The sequence below is a fragment of the Equus asinus genome, chromosome 2 (assembly GCF_041296235.1).
Source record: "Equus asinus isolate D_3611 breed Donkey chromosome 2, EquAss-T2T_v2, whole genome shotgun sequence".
Classification (NCBI taxonomy): domain Eukaryota; kingdom Metazoa; phylum Chordata; class Mammalia; order Perissodactyla; family Equidae; genus Equus; species Equus asinus.
Genome location: NC_091791.1, coordinates 16,864,971 through 16,886,423, shown reverse-complemented (window position 1 = coordinate 16,886,423; position 21,453 = coordinate 16,864,971). Strand labels below are relative to the sequence as shown.

Sequence of the window (21,453 nt, the reverse complement as noted above, 5' to 3'; positions counted from 1 at the left end):
GTGGTGTGCAGTAAGGATTCAAGTTCATTCTTTTGGATGTGGCTATCCAGTTTTCTCAGCATCATGTGTTGAAGAGACTATCTTTCCCTATAGAATGGTCTTGGCACTCTTCCTGGATATCAGTTGGCCATGGATGTATGGATTTATTTCTGGACTCTTAGTTCTCTTGATTTATATATCTGTCTTTATGCCGTAGCACAGCTTGTTGATTACTTTTGCTTTATAGTAAGTTTTGAAATCGAGACGTGTGAGTTCTCCAATTTTATACTTCTTCTTCAAAATTGTTTGGATATTCTGGTCCCTTGCAATTCCATGTGGATTTTGGAATCAACTTGTCAATTTCTACAAAGAAGCCATCTGGGATTCTCATTGAGATTGCTTTGAATCTGTAGATTAATTTGGAGAGTATTGCCATCTTAACAATATTAAATCTTCTGACCCATAAACGTGGGATGTCTTTCCATTCATTTAGATCTTTTAAAATTTCTTTCAACAGTGTTTTGTATTCAGAGTATAAGTTTGGAATTTCTTTTGTTAAATTTATCCCTAAGTATTTTACTGTTTTTGATGCTTTTGTAAGTTGAATTGTTTACTTAGTTTCATTTTTGGATTGTTTGTTGCAAGTGTATAGAACTATAATAGACTTTTTGTACAGTGATCTTATATTCTGCAATGTTGCTGAACTCATTTTATTAGCTGTACTTGTTTTTTTTCTTTTCTTGGATTTCTTAGGCAGGTCTGTATAAAATTCGTATCGTCTACAAATAGAAATATTTTACTTCTTTTCCGATCTGGATGCCTTTATTTAGTTTTTGCCTATTTTCTCTGGCTAAAACCTTGAGTACAGTGTTGAAGTGGCAAAAGCAGGTGTCTTTGTCTTGATCCTGACCTTAGTGGGAAAGATCTAGTCTTTCACCATTAAGTATAACATTAGCTGTGTGTTTTTCTTAGATGCTCTTTATTAGGTTGAAGAAATTCCTTTCTATTCCTACGTTGTTGAAATAGTAATGATTTATATCATTCATGTGTCATTTGTTTCAATCATATGTGATTGAAATCATTTGTATAATTTATAAGTGCTATAAAATATCTGCCCAGAGGCATGAGAAATGGTAATAAAAACGTACTCCACATAACACACAAATGTCGTCTGCCTTTTTGGTGAACAGTTCTTGATGAAAACAATGAATGACTGGGAATAGCACAAAACAGTATACCTAGATGGTAAAATTTAAATATAACAACTGGAGACTCAACTACTAGGATAAAAAAAGTATAGTTAATTGACTGTATGAATGTTTTAAATAAAATATTTTAAAGTAACTTTTTGAAAGCATGGATTTTTTCCCCCCTTCTTGTAAGTAAAAACATTAATTATCATTACTCATGTGTTCCCATTTGACTTTTTACAAATAGGACTATGTATTAGGCGTGTTGTTAGCAATTACTAAAATTTAATGTTTAAGTTAGCCTTATTTTTAATTACTTTATATTGCTAAGAAATAACTATTTTGTTTATTAATATATGTTTTTAATTTACAGGAAAACATCTATATGTATGGAGGCAGAATTGAAACAAATGATGGCAATGTCACAGATGAATTATGGATTTTTAACATACATAGTCAGTCATGGAGTACAAAATCTCCTACTGTGCTTGGACATGGTCAGCAGTATGCTGTGGAGGGACATTCAGCACATATTATGGAGTTGGATAGTAGAGACGTTGTCATGATCATAATATTTGGATATTCTGCAATATATGGTTATACAAGCAGCATTCAGGAATACCATATCTGTGAGTTACTTTGAAAATGTAACTTTATACTCTTTTCTTTCTTGGTTGAGAATATTTTTATGTTTAATAAAATCTTCATATAAATTTAGTCAAATGTGGAATTATTTGACATCAAAATTATAAACCACGAATTAATACTTTTTAATATAAGCTTTTTGATTTTGTTAGATTTTGTCCTTTAATATTTAAGTTTATCTTCTTAGCCAAATGTGGCGAAATATTGCATACTAGTCACATTTTTCAAAGAATTGAGAATATTTTTAAATTCCAATAGATGGTGCTGTTTCTTTGGATTTTACTTATGAACCAACAGCTAAAACTAACCCAATCTCTTTACTATGCATTCCATGACTACAGGATTTTTCATTTTCCAGAGTTCTGTTCCTAATCTTATTGCAACATCTCTGTGTATGTACTACTCTTTTAAAGTAAGCTTCCCAAGGATAGTCTGTTGACTTCTATAAGAGATTATTATCTGTGTGTGAAGGTGACCGGGGCAATCTACACGTGACTTTCTGTACTGTAGTCTTAAATTCTCTTCTTTGTTTTCTGGTAGTTCATTTTTTAAAAATTATTTATGACATTTTCAAACAGTTGTAAGCTTTTTTTTTTTTTTAAATTTGCTACAAACATATATAACCTGTGGTTGCTATTTAGATTCAGGAACATACTCCGTTTCTGGCTCTGGCCAAATTATGAACTCAAGTGTTTGTCTCTTTTGTGTATAGACAACTATGTACAACTGTTTGGAGTCCTTGTGCAGTCTTAGTGAGGAGACTCACTCACAGATCACCCTTAGCAGCAACAAGAGAGTGCTTGTGTGCTCGGAGGAAGACTGGCCTTCTGAATACTCCACTGTCTCCCCTGCAGTCCTTTCAAGTGATCGGTTTCTTTTCCATATCCCAGTACAGCTGGGCTGAAAATGGGATATGGATCCTTCTTGCTTCTTATTGCCATTTCCACTCTGTTTTCCTTCCTTCCTCCTTTAAATCACTCAGCTTTGAATCTTATGTCATCATACCAAACCACTTATTGCTTCTCCTTCTTGGACTCTTCTCTTTCTCCTCAGATCGCTGTGTTTTATTCTTTGAAGAATATAGCTTCTGGCTCACTGTCACTATTTCCCACATACATTAACCAGATGTTTTGATGATTTCAGTATCTACTTAGAAAACACTTCTTCAAATACCTGACCTCTCGTTTCTTGATCTCTCTTCCAAACATCTTATTTTCCATCCTACTTGAGTCACTCTCTCCCATTGTCATATTCTTCACCTTATGTGCCTGCAATGAATCACTAATTTCCAGTTCAAGTATCTTACTCTTCAAGTGCCACTGATTTTTCCAGCTTACTTCTTCTAGTACCCAAACTCTGATAATGCTTCAGACTTACCAGAGCCTTTAGTCCATTGAGCCTCCTGTCAGTTTTTCATTCTCTCTCACTCTCTTGTCCATACTTCTAACCTTATCCAGCTTTAAGTTCATAATCACCAATCTCTCTTCCAGCTCTCCAAGATGACTGTTTCATATATTCTCCTCTCTTCAAACTCCCAACACTTCCTTCTCCATCGTTACTCTCAGCTGATGAGCTTACTTCTTATTTTACTGAGAAAATAGAAGTAATCTAAGGAGAACTTCTGCTGATGGGAACATTTTGGAGTGCACTGGTTAATAAGCAAGGCTCCATTGAATAAGCCTGCTTATGTACATTATTGTCATAACAAACTCATGACAGTTTGGAGCAAATGTAGCTGAGTCATTCTGGTTTTTCAGAGGGGCCTAAGAGTTGTTTGAACAAGAGATAAAAATGTTTTATATAGAAAGGTTGTTTTGTTTTTTGATTTCGTGATTAATTTTTGTTTTTATTATAGTGTTCAGGGAGTGTTGTAGGTATTCTTTCTATGTTTTGTAATTTATTGAGATTTTCTTTGCAGCCCAATCTTTATAAATTATCTATAGGCACTTGAAAAGGAGACAGATCCTATAATATCAAGATGTGGTGTTTGATATATATATATATATCAAATCTACTTTATTGATTATACTGTTTAGGTCTTTTGTTCCTTATTATTTCTTGTACTTTATCATGCTTTGAAAATTAATTAAAGTCTAAAAATATTAGTTTATTTTTGCCTATTTCTCCTTGTGTATTCTGGAATTTATGCTTTATGGGAGTTGCTATTATGGATATTCATAACTGTTATATCTTTATTGTGAATTATATCTTTTAATGCTATAAAGTGCTTTGCTTGTTTAATGTTTTTTGACTTGATTTCTGCCTTGTCTGATATTAATATTATGGCTCTTGGTGTTTTTTTGGGGTGGAGGTCAATATTTTCCTGGTATAATTTTGTCCATCTCTTTATTGTTAATCTTTCAGAATCACTTTGTTTTAAATTTATCTCTCGTACACAAGAGAAGTTAGACTTTGCTTTCTGATCCCATCTAGATTTTGTACGTTTTCTGTATGTGTTTTACAGTTTTTAAAGTCACTCTGTTGTCTTTTCTTTTTGTTTTTAATCATAGCTCTTCTTATGTTCAGGGAGATGAGGCCCAATTTTTTGTAGGAATTGAGTGTGGTGGTTATCGAGACCTGCCTCCATTAGGCTTCTTGCATACTCCTTGTTTCTCGTCCTCCTTTCTGCATTCATGTAGTTTCTCTGTCTGGCTCTCTTGGTTTCACTTTTTGCATATTCTTGCCTGATCTGGAGTTTGTGGCTTTTTTTAATTCCAAGTTTCTCCAGAAATTTAGTTTTCTTTTTCTTCCACTTCCCCCCCACGTTTTCCTTATTGTTTTCTATGGGAAGATTCAGAATTAAACTGTCACCATGCTTGTACTTGAAACATAGGTTTTGACTTTTTGAAGTTTTAAAATGAATACTTAACTAAGTCTAAAGTTAACTAGTACTTACGCTCTTTGATCAACCTCCAGTTTACAGGCTACTGTTTTCTGCTGCTTTAATTCATCTTGTTTTGTTTCAAACACATTTGAAATTATTATCAGTATTTTATGCTGGGGTTCCACAATCTTTTCCATAAAGGGCCGGATAGTAAATATTTTAGGCTTTGTGGGCCGTATGCTCTCTCTCACAACTCACCAACTCTGCTGTTGTGGCGTGAAAGTGCCACAGACAATACATAAACAAATGAGTATAGCTTTGCTCCAGATTTAGCTGTGGGGTCTTAGCCTGTCTACCCTTGCTCTAGAGAGAGAGTGCGCGCGCTTCTGAGGGCCTAGCAACCCTGGTTCAAATTAAATTAAAATTTTGGCGTGTGGTTTTTTTGGACCTTTTATGTAGGATGAATTCATGCCCCAAAGTCGCATGATGTCTAGTCTGTGACCAAAAGTTCCCAGAGGAGACTTTTTTTTCCTCCACGTAGAACCAAGGCTGAAATAGACATTTTCCTTTTGCCTTTGCAGAGTGGAGTAAACAAAAACTCACCTTTTCATTGAGGGTATAACCCCCAGGGATCCTTATTTTGTATAGAAGCTCCCTGATCCAATACCTACATGGGCTTGCCTTCAGTATTGGCTGTTAAAACCAAATCTGTGGGACAGCTGATTGGTTCATGCCCTCCCTACCCCACCTCCTCACTGAATATAGTTGTGTGGTTCACAGAATGTATTTTACTCTTTTCATGTTTCCCTTTCTTGAAGGATGGTCTCATTCAGCCATGAGACATGGTGGTGGTGATGTTTTCCAGGGATGGCTAGGAAGGCACAACAGACTTATTCTAATCTTCTATGAGTGGTAAATGTTGATACAGGTTGTTAACGGATAAAATTCATTGGCTGGTAGATTGTTGCTTTCATTTGGAATAATTTGATTACAGAATGTCAATTGTAGTTTTGGTAAATTTTTGACTATTTCTGTAGAGTTTCTTTTGGCTTATTCTATAACCAAAATACTATTTATAAATAAATTTATCAACAGGGTATTTTTCTTTTTTTTAAAGATTGGCACCTGAGCTAACGTCTGTTGCCAATCTTCTTCTTCTTTTTTTTCTTCTTCTTCTTTGCCCCAAAGTCCCCCAGTACATAGTTGTATATTCGAGTTGTGAGTGCCTCTGGTTGTGTATGTGGGATGCCGCCTCAGCATGGCCTGATGAGCAGTGCCATGTCTGCGCCCAGGATCCGAACTGGTGAAACCCTGGGCCGCCAAAGCGGAGCGTGGGAACTTAACCACTCAGCCACGGGGGCGGCCCCTCAACAGGGTATTTTTGGTTTGATTTTTGTCTTATTAATTGCATTATTTGTCAGGTGCACTTATGAATGTAGTATAAGATGGAAACAGGAAGAATACATGGTTTATGAGTTTTGTAAGAATAATAGCTGAATTATGACTAGTTATTAAATTCTGTGAATTATTTAAGTATGAAGTAAAGCATCAATTTTTATGTAAAATTATCTTAATAATAAAATTAGCTTATTACTTTATTTACTCCTAATGCATTTTGAATTTGCTGCTTTTATTGTATGTGATGTCAAAAAATGATCTGTAAGTACTTTCACTTTGAAAAGTACTTACAAAGAAAAGAACATAAAACAATGGGTAAATATAGTTTAAAGATGTTATCAGAATAATTAAGTTCTATATACATAGACAAAGGGCTACTTTAGAGAATGATACCATATTAAATAGGGCTGCTTTGAATGTAAGTAATGGCATAATTTATCATCTTAGTTATAAGTGAGTGCTTATTTCTATAGAGAGAGTTAAAAAACTTTTTTTCCTCATCTTAGTGAGAATTACTGTACTGTAATGTCACTTTAGGCACCTTTTTCCTGACTGATTTTAATGGCATTGACTACCTAGATGCAGATTGGATTTGCTTTGAGCATCCTTACATGTTTAAAGCTTCTAGAAAGCCCAGAAAAAAAAGTTTTTTTATTAAAGAAGGAACTATCCTCTTTAAGCAGCATTGTGGTGTGGGTAACTGAAAAGAAAACTAAAATTGTTTCATAGTAATTCATGAAAACAGGGTATTTAACTAGATAAAAATTTACTTTGAAATATTCTCTAAGGGTATTGATCTCATCATTGTGTAGAAATTCTAAAAAGAGACCCAAAACTCCCAGTTAACATACTCCAAATGACCACTTACTCAACTTTTAATAATAATGTGAATAATTGTGAAGTATTTCTGGTTTTGTGCTTAGTACTATGAATCTTCTTTGAGATTTTTGTAATAATATGACTTAGAACAAAGGAACCATCTGATTAACTTATCTTTAATTCTCTTAGTGTGAGCATTAGACATTAATGTTTTAAAAAATTCTAAGATACTAGAAAGTATTTTTTAACTGTTGAGACTGTAGTTAAAAGTCTGTTGATTGTCATTGCTCTTTTATGAGGTTTAGAGTACCTGTTGAGCTAAGGAGTACCTCCAAACGTTGGGCTGACTGGTACCTTATAGGAGTACATTTTTGGTTCCAGACATAGGGAGTAATGCATGTTTGCAAATGTTGCATTGGGTATTTTTCCTTACCTTTACAGAACTTATTTTTAGCAGGGTGATACAGACAGTAATAGGCATGCATACTGTGTGATGTGTAAGAAGATAGTAGGTTTTTATAAAAATAGAGCAAGGCAAGGAGATTGGGAATACTGAGGGTGAAGTGGTTACAAAATAGGAAGACCAGAGTGTAAGCCTCAGTGAGAAGATGAATTTTGAGCAAAGAATTGAAGGAGGTGGAGTTTGCTATTTGGATATCTGGGGCAAAGAGTGTTCCCTGTGAGAACACTGAAGTGAGAACAGCTAGCGGAAAGGCAAGAATGTGCAGAACATGTTCAAGGAACGTAAGGAGTCTGGAGAAGAGATATGGGAGAATAAAAGTTAACAGATAAGGTTAGAGAAGTACTAAGGAGCAAGATCATTGGGTTTTTGCATAGCCTTTGCTTTTCACTCAGTGAAACGGAGAGACCTTGCAAGATTTTGAACAGAGCAATGATGTCATTTTGTGTTGAGAATAAACTCTTAGGAGGAAAGAACAGAAGCAAGGAGGCCAGTTAGGAAGTTGTTACAGTAGTCTGTGCATTGATTGTGGCTTAGGCCAGGGTGCTAGTATTGGAAATGAGGAGAATCAGTCTTTTTGTTTTATATGGGTTTTTTTGTTGTTCTTTTTTTTTTGGTGAGGAAGATTGTCCCTGAGCCAACATCTGTGCCCATCTTCCTCTATTTTGCATGTGGGATGCTGCCACGGCATGACTTGATGAGTGGCGTGTAGGTCTGTGCCTGGGATCCAAACCTGAGAACCCCAGGCCACTGAAGTAGAGGCTGTAAACCCAACCACTGCACCACTGGGCTGGCCCTGTATGTTTTAAAAGTAGAACAAATAGTATTTGCTGAAGGTTTGGATGTAGAGTCTGAGATAAAAGAGAGCAGTCAAGGATGATTTCAAGATTTTTGGCCTGAGCAATGGGAAAGATGAAGTTGCTATCAACTGACACGTAGAAGACTTTGAAGCAGGTTTGAGGTGCAGGGAGTTTGAAGGTCAGAAATTCAGTTTGGACATGTTATGTATGAGATATCCATTAAACATTGAAGTGAAAATGTCGAGGAGGCTGTTGGATAGATGGGTGTGTAGTTCTAGAGAGATTTCTGGGCTGGAGATGTAAAATTTGGGAGTTCTTGGGATATAGATGGGATTTAAAGTCATGAGACTGGATCAGATCATTAAGGAAATGGGTATAGATAAAAAGAAGAAAAGGATTGAGCCCTAGGGTGTTCCAATTAAGAGGTGGGGAGAAGAAGAAAATAAGCAAGTGAGAGTGCTGTGAACCAGAAGGTAAGTGAAGAAAGATTATCGAACAGAAGAGTAATCAACTGTGCCAAATGATGTTCTGCTGTTGGGTCAAGTGAAATGATTACTAAGGATTGACTATTGAATTTGGTACCATGCAGGTTATTGGTGATTTGACAAGAACAGTTTTTGTGTAGTGGTAGGGTAAAAGCCTAACTGGATTGGATTTAAGAAGGAGTCAGAGGAGTGGAACTGGAAACGATGGGCAGAGTCAACTCTTTCAAGGAAATTTGCCTGGAAAGGGGAGCAGAGAACTTAGCAACAGCTGGCAGGAAATAGAGGATCTTTTTAAGCTTGGATTTTCACAGAAGCAGACTATGGGACAAGGATTCAAGTGAAAGAATTTTATTTGGGAAAGTACAGGTAACACTATTAGGGGAGTTGAGAAGTAATGCAGGCCTGAGAAGACAGCCATAAAAGGTCCATTAATAAAGCCAACTACCACAGAGGTGATGGACCTTAATTACCCAGTCTTTGTGAATCGACGCATAATCTGAAATTTCCTTCTTTAATTATTAAACTTCTAGTCAGTTGATGAGTTCTGTGGGCTATGTCTCCAAAATCAATCCATTGTTTAGCTGAAGATGTATTTCATTCAGTGTGGCTTGGATTTGTATGAAAATGTGTGTAGATGTATAACAACAGAATACTTAAAAGCAGAGTTACATGGAGCACATACAAATAGATTTGGCAGGGAAATTTTTCATGAGGGCACCCTAGAGTACAACTACTAAAAGTGATGTATGGTTATCAAATGCTGAGGAGTGACACACAGTAACCAACAAACTTCATGCACAAAATTATTGGAAAAATCAGGAAAATGCATAATGAAGAGATCACTTTGCAGTAAAGGCTCCATAAACTTTTGTTTAAGTGACAAAGTAGAGGTGGCCTTTGTGATTATATATCACGGAAAGACTCTTATTATTCCATAGCTATATTTACTACCTTTTTTATTTTCTGGAAGTGGCTTAATTTTCCTCTAAATTCCTGTATCTCCGTTTATAAATAAATATGACATATATACTGCTTTTTATAGGTATTCTTTTTGTATTTATATTCCTTTTCTAAGAAGTTAATTTTAGAGCAGGAATCCTGCTGCATACCTCTTTGTGTGTGTACTTTCTAGTCAAGTGTCATGTATTAAATGCTTGATAAATATTTGTGGATGAATGAATAGGGTTTTCAGCAATATTCCTTAAAAGTAAATCTATGTATTTCCTGAATGTTGTTTAAAGTATATTAGCCAAATTATTTAAATTGTATACTGTACATATTTTTCTCTTTCTATTGGTGGCTCATAGGCACTGTGCTTGATATTCTCCATTTGTCTCTCTAGATCTGCCCTTCACCATTTTCATCTTGCCCCCATGCCCTCCAGCTTTCAGTTGGGGTTAGCCAGTGGGAGGCACTAACAGTAGATCAGAAGGCGTTGATGGGTGAGGTTGAGACAGTTTATTCTTCTCACTCCCTGCTGAGTCATCTTGGGTTAGTTGGGTTGCCCTACTGAAGGCCGACCTGTTAGGTTTCCTCCCAACAGCTAGTCTCTATGAGTTCTGGAAACCACTCCCTCCTCTTGTTTTTTTCAGGCCAAAGGGTAGTAAAGGCTTCCTGCTGTGATAGTCCCGGGATATTGCCGGGGCCATATTTTTGTAAATAGTCTTTTTCTTAATTACTCATATTGAGCATATCATCTGTTTCTCTTAGGACCCAGGCTGATTGCAGCTACTATTGGTTCTTTAGAGATTCAAATATAACTTTTTACCTAAATGGTCCTTCATATGTACTTAGGTATTAGGATCCTGGAGGTTGGCAGAAAGATGTTTTGTGAGAGGACTTCATACTTTATTAGTGGAGGAAAATGTCAGCAGAAATACAATCCTTTTGGAATAGCATGGTAGTAGGTCCTTCAGTCCATTTCTACTACTATTATTCTTGAACTATTTTTAATTTTAATACTATGTGGTGATCTGTAGCATTTTATTTTCTCTTAATGTTAAAGATTGATACATTTGCTTTACATTTTTCCAGAGTATTAGCTAGTTTAGTTTTTTTATGAGGCACTTATTTGTCTATTTGTTACTTTCTGTTTATTAAAAATGATAACCATTCGTTGAATATTCTTTTAAGTTTTCTCTCTATATTTACTCTAACTCAACTTTATTTGATTATTATGTCATCAGTATGGTAGTAATGATGTCTTACTAACAAAACCACCTCCAAAAGTGTATCTGATGAGAGGATATTTATTTAAAAAAATTAACTGTTTGTGGTATTCCTTTAAGTTTTCTCTTTATATAGTCATGTTCATTAAAAAAAATTATTGGATTTCAAAAAAGTTTTCTGCCTCTCCACTCTTCTGAAATCCAGAATTTCTTATCATGTATTTGTTTTAAAAAAATAGCTTTAGCACATGCACATTTATGCTTATATGGCATATTGTTTTGTTTACTTGTTTTTACATTTTATAAAAAGGAAATAGTGCAGTTTTCTACGGCTTTCTTTTATTTCATTCAGCACTATATTACCAAGGTTCATCCATGTTGTTATGTATTACTGCAGTGAACTTCTTTGCATTACTATATTTTATTGTATGACTGACCCACAATTTGCTTATTCATTCTTCTCTTTATGAGCTTTTGGGTTGGGTACCTGATAAAATTCACCCACAGCAACAGTTTTGAGACATCTTGATAAAAATATTATATCTTAAAAGATAAAGAAAATAATCCTCAGGCTCTTCAGGCAGAAAGATGAAATATCCTACAAACCCAAGAGATTAGATTCGTATCAAATTTCTCAAAAGAAACATACAAATCAAGGCAACCATGGAGCAAATTTTTCAAGAAACTCAAGGAAAGCAAGTATAGGCTAAGGGTTTTATATCTTGCCAAACTGTCCTTCAGGTGTCAAGACTGTAGAAAAAACAGTTTGAACATGATAAAACTCAGGTAATTCTGTATATATATGCCCTTACCTAAGAAATCTATTGGAGTAGAAATGTGCAGACTTTTTTGGTAAATGTCTAGATAGTAAATGATTTAGGCTGTGTAAACCATATAGTCTCTGTTGTCACTACTCAGTTCTGCCATAGAAACTGTACATAATCAGCCAAATAAAATACATAAATGAATGAATTTGGCTGTGTTCCAATAAAACTCGATTTATAAAAACAATTGTTGGGCTGGATTTGGCCTGCGGGCTGCAATTTGCCAACTCTTCTCCTAGAGAATAAGCTTCATCTAATGAAGAGATCAGTGGGGACACTTAAGGTAAAGGACTGATGGAGAACATTTCATGTATTTAATTTTAGAGCTAAGACTAAAGGGTGGGGATGTTGGTAGACGACTAGTATGCAAATGTTACTGTGTTCTGTCCAAATAGAAAAAGTGCAACTAAAAATGGGAGGAGAAGGGAGAGAGAAAAGGGAAAGCAGAAAAAGAACATGGACTGGTGCATAGGTAATGGGTAAGAAGCAAAAGATGTCATTTAACTCTTGGTGTACCATCAGGGTCTATTGGATTCAATTTTAATGTTTTTGGTTTCCTTTCTCAGCAGGCCCAACTATCTATGGAGACTGTTACTTCATAAGTTTCACTGTTTCTTAGAAGTCTTCCAAAGAACAGAGAGAAATTTACTTATTTAAAAAATATAGGATAAGGGGGCTGGCCCCGTGGCCAAGTGGTAGCGTTTGAATGCTCTGCTTCGGTGGCCCAGGGTTTGGTGCTTCAAATCCTGGTTGTGGACGTGGCACCGCTCATCAGGCCATGCTGGGGTGGCATCCCACGTGCCACAGCTGGAGGGACTCACAATTAGAAAATATACAATTATGTCCGGGGGGCTTTGGGAGAAAAAGGGAAAAAGAAAAAAAAAAATTCTTTTTTTATTTTGAATGAAGATTGGCACCTGAGTTAATGTCTGTTGCCAGTCTTTTTTTTTTTTTTTAATTCTTCTCCCCCAAACTCCCCAGTACATAGTTGTATATTGTCCTTCTGGTTGTGCCATGTGGGATGCTGCCTCAGCAGGGCCTGACCAGTGGTGCCATGTCCATGCCCAGGATCCAAACCAGTGAAACCCTGGGCCGCCAAGGCGGAGCACGTGAACTTAACCACTCGGCCATGGGGCCAGCCCCTGAATAAAATGTTCTGTCTTTAATTACCAGATGGATCTGTCGGACCCTTTTACAAATCTAAGATACACTGTGGGATCTTAGTGTTCCTATTTTTCCTATGTTTTGAAACATTTTATTATTTCATCATACTAGGAATTAATTCATTGTTCATCAGTTTTTCTCAACTATGCTAAAAAATTAAATTAACAAGAAAACAACTTGCTTAGAAGGATAGTGCCACAGTGAAATATGTTGTCACCTTTCAGTTTTCTTATTGCAGTACCCAAAGTATTGTATCACATTTAAATAAGGCATAAAGGAAGACTGGAGGCACCACTGTTGTAGGTTGCTTTTAGCTTTTATTGAACACAGTTGGGAATTTAGAATTTTTCATTTTCTGCCTATAATGGTAAAGATAAGAAATTGAGAGAGGGAGATCTTTCACAATTATTAGAAGAATTAGAAGATGAATGCAGAGTCAGCAGCATTCAAATTCTAATGTTGATAGTGGAATTGATCATTTAAGGTAAAGCTCAGACTATGAATCTTCAGATGACATTATGCTAAATACTTTTTTCAAACTCAAGAATTGATGAATGAACGATATATTTTTATCTTTTAGTATGTTTATGCCCCAGCATTTGTTTGATACAAAGAGGTTTTTTGTATTTAAATTCTTATTGAAATTTGCAAAAAGTAGTTTTTGACTATCCCTTTATTCATCTATAAATTATTTATAACATGACTTGGTAGCATAAAACAACTAAAAGGAGCCATTGAACCCAGATAGTAAGTGTTGATTGCTATTGTTCGTAGTATGCTTAGGTTTAAAACTGACAGACCAGATAGCAAAAGTTACAAGTAGAAAAGAAGGGAATTAAGGGCACTATGAAAGGTATAAACACAAAGGAAAGCACTAGAACAAAAGTATAAACTTTTCTAAATACCAAAAGAGAGAAAACGTCAGATAGAAAAAACTCAGGAAAAATATCATATACACACAGTAATTATAACAGAAAATAATACGACAGAGTTGAGACTCAATGTAATATTATCAATAAGTGTGAATACAATTAACTTGCCTGTGTAAAGAAAATATTTTCAAATTGGTGCATAAAGTGAACCCAACTGTATGCTGCACATAGAAGACACATCTGAAACATGTTGATTCAGAAAGGCTAAAAATGAAAGGATAAAGAAAAATTTCCTAGGAAAATGGATGCAATGAGACAGCAGATGTTATGATCTTGATACCAGAGAAGGTAGAATTTAGGCCACCACAACATTGTATGAGACAAGAACACCTTGTAATACTAAAAACCACAGTTCACCATAAAGATATTTATTATAGAAGAATATTTATGCACCAAGTAACCCAGCAACCACCTATATAAAACAGAAGCTACAGATGATACAAAGAGAAATGGATAGCCTCACTGTCGGTACAAAACAGGTCAAGAATTACTCTCAGTACACGACAGAACAAAAAATAAGAAAAGATTTAAAAAATCTAAACAAACTTGATGTGAAGAATATATATTGAACAACACAGCGTGATTATAGACAATGTTACTTCTCAAGTGCATATGGAAAACTCACAAAAAGTGAGTTCATCATATATTAGGGTGTAAAGAAAATAGTAATTTCCCAAAAGTGGAAATATTAAAATTAAATAAAATATTTCTGTTGAATGAAAGGGGAAATACAAACTTAAAATTAGAAAACTGCTAAAAAATAATGACAGTAAAAATAATGCATATAAGAATCTGGGAGATAACATTTAAAGCACTTATCAGAGAAATATTTATAGCATTAGAATTATATTAATATGAATGAAAATAAATAACCACATTCTCAACTCAAAAGCAAGAAAAACAACAAACTGAACAAACAAAAGAAGCTGCCAGGAAGGAAATAATAAAAGTGAAAGCTGAAATTAGTGTACATCTATGCAAATAAATTTGAAAATTTAGAAGAAATCGATAGTTTATTAGAGAATAGCAGTTTCCTGAAATTGAACCCAGTAGAGATAGAAAGTTTTAGATATTAATTTCCATAAGAAAAAATAGAGAAAGCACCAGGCCTAGATGGTATTTCAGGGTAAGTTTAGAAAATCCTTAATAACAAGATAGTCCTGATGCTCATAAATTGTTTTAGAGAATAAAAAAGGAAGGAAAATTTACAAATTTGTTTTAGAAAGCAAGTATAACATTGCCACTTAAACTTGATACAATGAGTATAGACATCGAAAATTTAGACCCGTATGATTAAAAATGAATTAAAATGCTTCCTCTTAAACATCACCACAGAAATCCTAAATAAAATGAACAGACTCCAACACACAGTGAGGAAACGAAATACCATGACCAAGTGGGATATATAACTAGAAATCCAAGGATGGTTCAATACTAAAAAATATTATAAAATTCACTATTTAGGTGGTCTAGGGGGAAAAATAATGTGATTATCTCCAATTGATTGTAAAAAAGCCCATTCATAATAAAAACTTTTGAGGAAATAGGAATGGATGGCCACTGTTTGAACACAATAAATATGTGTAGTTCAATCCCAAAGCAAGCATGTTATATGGGGAAACAGGCATTTCTATTAAGGTCAAGATCAAAACAAGGATGCCCACTATCTACTGCTCTTTAACCTTTTCTTTTGAAGAAATTAGGGGAAACAATTAGAAGAATAATAATTGGATAAGGAGAAATTAAACTATTTGCAGATGGTATAGCAGAATGCCTGGAAAACCTTACACGATCAGTAATATGACTAACTGAAACAAAAAAGAATTCAGCTAGGTAACAGCTTATAAAATTTACATGCAAAAATCAATATCCTTTATGTACATGATAGTTGGCAGTTAGAAGACATAAAGGAAGACAAAAACATTTAGATTGGTTATAGTGAAGTTAAATCACTTAGGTATAAATCTAACAAGAAATCCTCAGATTTATATAAAGAAAACTATAAGTCATTCCTGAAGCTCACAAACAGACTTAATGAAATGGAAGACATCTCTTGTTCTTGGTTAGGACATCTGAAAATCACAAAAATGTGATTTCTCCCTAAGTTAATTTAAAAATTAATGCAATTCCAATAAAAATAAGATCAGCTTTTTAAAAAAGAAATGGAGCCAAGTTGATACTAAAATTATATGGAAAAATAAACATGTAAGAATAGCTAGGAAAAGACTGAAAAGGAAGAGCTCTGAAGGGGCCTTGTCCTATCAGATATTAAGACACACTGCGAAGTCTCCGTAATTAGAACAGTGTGGCAGTGTGGTAACGGGGCGTAAATGCCCAGAAGGATAATGTTACAGAATAAAAGTCCAGAAATAGAGTCAACTGTATAAGGAAATCTGGTATGGATTCTGTTTCAGAAATTTGGACAGACTGCAGTGTGGGTGGCTTGTCTCTGCTCTGTGATATCTGGGACCTCATCTGGGTATACCTAGTCACACCTGGGGGTGACTTGAATGGCTGGGTGCTAGAATCATCTGTAGGCTTTCACTCATATATTGTGTCTCGGTTGCGATGACTGAAGGCTAAGCTCAGCCGGGACTGTTTTTGGGTAACTTACACATGGTCTGCATGTAGTTTGGACTGCTCACAGCATGCTAGCTGAGTTTTAAAAGGGAATATCGTAAGAGGAAACATCAGAAGACAAAGCATTCCAAAAAAACCAGGCAGAGGATGCATAGCCTTTATGACCTAGCCTTAGAAGTCACTTAGCAGCGTGTCTGTACTATTGATTGAAGTCAGAAGCCCACCCAGATTCAAAGGGAGGTTCGTACACTCCACCTCTCAGTGGTAGGAATTTGTAAGAATATAGGCTACATTTTAAAATTGCCTGAGTACCTAACAAAAATACATATCAATTCCATTTTAAGGAATTTATACTGCAAATACATCTCCAGAAATATAAAAATTCATTTTTTTTGTAGGCACAGGGTTATTCATTGTAGCATTTTTTGGAAACTACTTCAATGCTAAGTCTAGGAGAGTGGTGAATAAACTCTGGTACATTCACGTTAGTGGTCATGCACTTGTGGAAGAGAATGAAGAACCCTGAAATCGTATGGAGTGAAATATGGCATATATTAAATGACTAAGTAAAGTGGAAAAACGTGTGTATAATGTATTACTTTTTGTGTAAGAAAGTAAGGGAAATCAGAAAATACACGTATGCCTGATTATAAGAGTAAAAATGATCACTGGAAGGATAAACCAGAGGACAGTGATGGTGGTTACTTACAAGGGGCAGTGGAGAAGGATGTGGAAAGGAAAGAAAATGAAAATATATTTCCCTGAGTTTGCATTCTTTTAATAGTTTGGACTTTTAGAAGCATAGTGTGTTTAGAAACATATTGATTGTCTACATATAAAAAATTAAATCAACAAGGAAGGGAAGAGAAGTAGACCCTAGAACAATGCAAACTGAGACAAATGAATCCAACCATATTTCAAATGAATAACTCAATCGTGCTGAAAGGGAGAGAAAAGAACTAATCCAAGTGACTTTTTAACACAGTACTTGACTGTTTGCCCTTAATCTAGATGGGGATGTGGGGACGAACTGGAAGCAAATCTTTTAGGTTTGTTTTTTGAATGTTTTGGTGGAGCAATTCTGAAATTATTTTAGGTGTTTTGTTAGATTGAAAAAATGAGTAAATATGTTGATGTTGGGAGCTAAAGTTCTCAATGTGGAAGATATGAGGTGCAGATTTGAAATGGGGAAGGCAAGGAAGAATCCTTCCTGGATGGGTTGGAATTGGAGATATCACTGTGAGCTTTGATTGGGTAGGTAGGTAGGTAGATAGACAGACAGTTGTAGATTCTTCTGGAAAGGCCTAAGCTAAGACACTGCAGTAGTAGTGAGCACACTGATCACTCAGATTCCCGTCTGTAGTTGCCAATGTCATTCCCATGAAAAGGAAGCAGGGTTCCTTGGAGAAATGGCTATTCAAGGGCTGTGGCAGGGAAAGTGAAGATGGGCCTGGTACATCTTGTTTTATTAAATAAGGAAGTGCTCAAGAAAATGATGGGTCGTGTCAAAAGAACATAAGAGTCAGCTTGAAGGGGCTCCCATTGGTAAAACCTGGGACAATTTGAGCATCAAAATAATTTAGGAAAGTAATAAGTTATAAACCATTGAAAAAATAGGAATCCTTAAGCTTACACAGATAACGGACAGGCTGACAGACATAAATAGATGAGAAGGAAGCCTCTTTCTTACATAGAATGCTGACAGGCATTACTGGAGTTGAAAAATCGTCTTTTTGCAACAATCAGTAAAAATTGGTTTGGAAAAGAATCAACAATGGATGCTAAATCTGTGAGGATGGGCACAAACTTTTGGTGAGATGTGCATGATATTTGGCTATCCTTCCCATAGATTGTTTATAGGGTGCAGGGGAAAAATAGTGACTATGTAGTGGAGAAATCTGTCAGTACCTTCTCTGGGTGATCAAAATTAACATCACAAACCATGGGAAATTGGACATTGTGTGCCTCTGGATATGGTACCTGCTGAAAGAGACATTACTTAGGGTTCTGCAAAATTTTTTCTGTAAAAATTTATATAGTAAATATTTTAGTCTTTTTAGATCATACAGTCTCTGTTTGATCTACTCAATTCTGCCAAGGAAATTTGAAAGCAAGCTGTAGATAATATGTAAATAAATGAAAATGCGTGTGTGCCAGTAAATCTTTATTTACAAAAATGAGCAGCCGACTAGATTTGACCCATGGGACGTAGATTGCCAGCCCCTGGCTTATAGTATTCTCACTGGGAATGGATACCTGAATCTGATCATAAAGCAATATCATCCAAACTTCAGATTAGGAACATTTTATTTAAAAGGAGGGAGAGCTTTATTCTTCAAAAACATGAGTGTCATGAGAGACAAAGGCTGAAAAGTTGTTCAAGATTAAAGAAGGCTATGACAGCTGAATGTGGTTAAGTGATCCCGGACTGGATTCTATACTGGACAAAAAAATGCTATGAAGGACATTATTGGCTCAATTCACAAATTGAAATATATGTGTGTATTAAAGCATTGGGTGAATACTAAATTTCTTGATGTTGATAACTATAATACAGTTATGTAAAAAGAAAGTCCTTGTACTTAAAATATGCACCAAAATAATTAGGGGTAATAGGAATGATTTGTACAATTATTGTAGGGGTGTGTGCGTGTGTGTACTTGAGAGAGAGAGAACTAACCATAAAACAAATGGGAGAAAATGTTAACAACTAGTGAATCTGAGTAATGGGTATATGGGACTCCTTTGAGTATTATTCCAGCTTGTTTGTACCTTTGAAATTATTTCCAAATAAAGTGCTAAAAATAGATTAGGGGAAATGGTCTTTTTTTTTCATATTTGCTTATACTGCATATGATATGTATTTGAACTGAAGATTATAAGAATTCCTGTGAACTTGCTCTGGCAATAAAGGAAACGTCTGTTTGTCCTCTTGCTATACTTAGAATTATGGCTTTTAGGGAATCTATAAATCTCAGAGGGGAATTAGGTGGATGGTTTTACTAACTTGGACCATAAAGCTCTCTGGGTTAGTCCTGAGGGAAATTTATTTTACTTTAGGTTAACAATACCTCATAAACTTTCTAAGAACCTCAATGTGAGTCTCAAGGTTAGTATAATATTAGTGTTTTGCTTTGGTATTTTTCATGCCTTTAGAATTTGGGAGGTGTTGTTGGGAAGCCATTATTAATGTCATTTTATGTTAACTTTTTTCCTTTTGATTTAACAACCATTAGATATGACTTTTTTAGGAAGGTAATTTTTTTTCCTCTATAAGTGTAGTGACACCATGTGGCTTTCTCTTCTCTTCAGCTCTTAACATCACTTGTTTTTCAAAATTCTCTGGTGAATTTCAAGTGTAAATTGGACATTGCTTTTCAGCAAACTGGCATCTAAAAATATAGAACTATAGAACAGATACATTATTAGGTGGTGAGAGTTGGGAATTTTCAATAGTGAAATCTCTGTTTTAAAAAGAATCCAATAATAAGAATCATAAAATGCAAACTTTTATTGTGCTTAAATTAGCAGTGGCATTTCCTCTCGAGTTTCCTTTATGAAGAACTTTTCAAGACTAATTAGGTAAAGTGAAACAATTTTAGTGTAATTAGTAAAACATCATTTTAATAACTTGCCAGGTCTGCGTGACAAAGGCTGCTGTTGATTGTAAACGTTTTTATATTTATTCATGTTTCAGAAAATATCACAGTAAAAGACTTTAGTTTTGATAAGTAAAATTATTAAACCATATGTTTTAAAAAATGTGTGTAAGCTGTATAAGTATTATAAATATATTTGAAAATATGCATTGGTTATGTTAAAAAGTTTTGGTAGATGTGCATTCAGGATTCAGAAAATTCTGGTCTTTCTGTCCTGCTTAACATTTTTTCATTGATGGGGAACTAGTCCTTTAAAAGGCAGGCATTTTATTATTTTATATGTTTAAAAATTTTTATTTATATTTAGAAAAAATATGTTCTTCTTGTAATTTGTACTTGGTGACTAAATAGAACTGTACAATGCAATTTAGTCATTCTTCTACATAGTGGCCCTACAGATATTTTGAGATATCTTATTTTCCACTTATCTTCTGTTCTTTAGACAAGCATCCCTAGTTTCTTCAGTCTTTATATAACAAGTTTTCCGTTCATATCTTCTTGATAATGCCTTATATTACACAGATGTTAATGATTTAAGGAATATTTTCTAATAACAATAACAGCAGCAGCTAAGATTTACTGAGGTCTCACTCTGTGCTAGGTGGTGTCATAAGGACTTTACACGTATTAACTCATTTAGTTCTTCATGTGAACGTGCGTATTTATGCTCCTTTTACCGCATTTTATAGATAAGGGAAATGAGGCACAGATGTCTCACACAGCTGGCCAATGATCACCCAGCTAGTGAATGACAAAATCAGGATTGTATAAATATAAGATGCACATTGTCTTAGTTGACCCTTTGTCATCTTTAGCAACCTCTCCGGACAAACTATACTTTGTAATGACACATTCAAACTTAACAGAGCTTAACAGAGTGTGGTATGTTACCTAATGTGAGACCGTTACTTTCCCTTGTTTTGAACATATTTTATTAATATTTTTAATGGAACCTAGATTTATATTTTATACTAATATTATTATGTTGACTTATAGTTAACCTTAGTTGTCTTTAGACAGCAAAACTTCTTACTTAGTTTGTTGGTTTTTTTATAGAGGTGTTGTGAAGCAAGGTACACTTCATCCTGTACTTGTCTACTTAACGTTGGAATCTCAGGGAAGGACTTGACATTTATTGTTAAAGTAGCTTCAGCCCATCGTTGCTTTTGATTCATAATTTTGGTATCTAAAGTTTAGTTAGCTCCTCCTTTTATTGGGTCAGTAGCCATTTAGTAAGTACAGCTTCTTTGCCTTCATCCTAGGAATTGACAAAAAATGTTGAAGGGCAAACTATTGACAATAAAATAAAAAGGGATGGAGGATGTAAAGATTAAAAGATATTTAATAGACATATTGGACAACTACAATCTGTGCCTCTCATTTAGATCCTGATTCCAACAAACTTTTGAAAAAAAAGCTTATAAGATAATTAGAAATTTGAACACTGGATACTTCCCGATATTAAATAATTATTGTTAAATTTTTTTTTTTTTTTAGAGAATCACAATGCAGACCTTTAGGATTTT

General features: G+C 34.8%; 1 protein-coding gene across 2 annotated transcripts in view; it reads left to right on the top strand.

The window, feature by feature from the left end:
- ATRNL1 (attractin like 1) overlaps positions 1 to 21,453 on the top strand; it is a 737,371-nt gene that overhangs the window by 67,399 nt on the left and 648,519 nt on the right. For both annotated transcript variants that reach the window (XM_014849275.3, XM_070482616.1), the window contains exon 8: positions 1,543 to 1,798. In XM_014849275.3, coding sequence (XP_014704761.2) covers positions 1,543 to 1,798 — 256 coding nt within the window. The remainder of the gene's footprint in view (positions 1 to 1,542; positions 1,799 to 21,453) is intronic.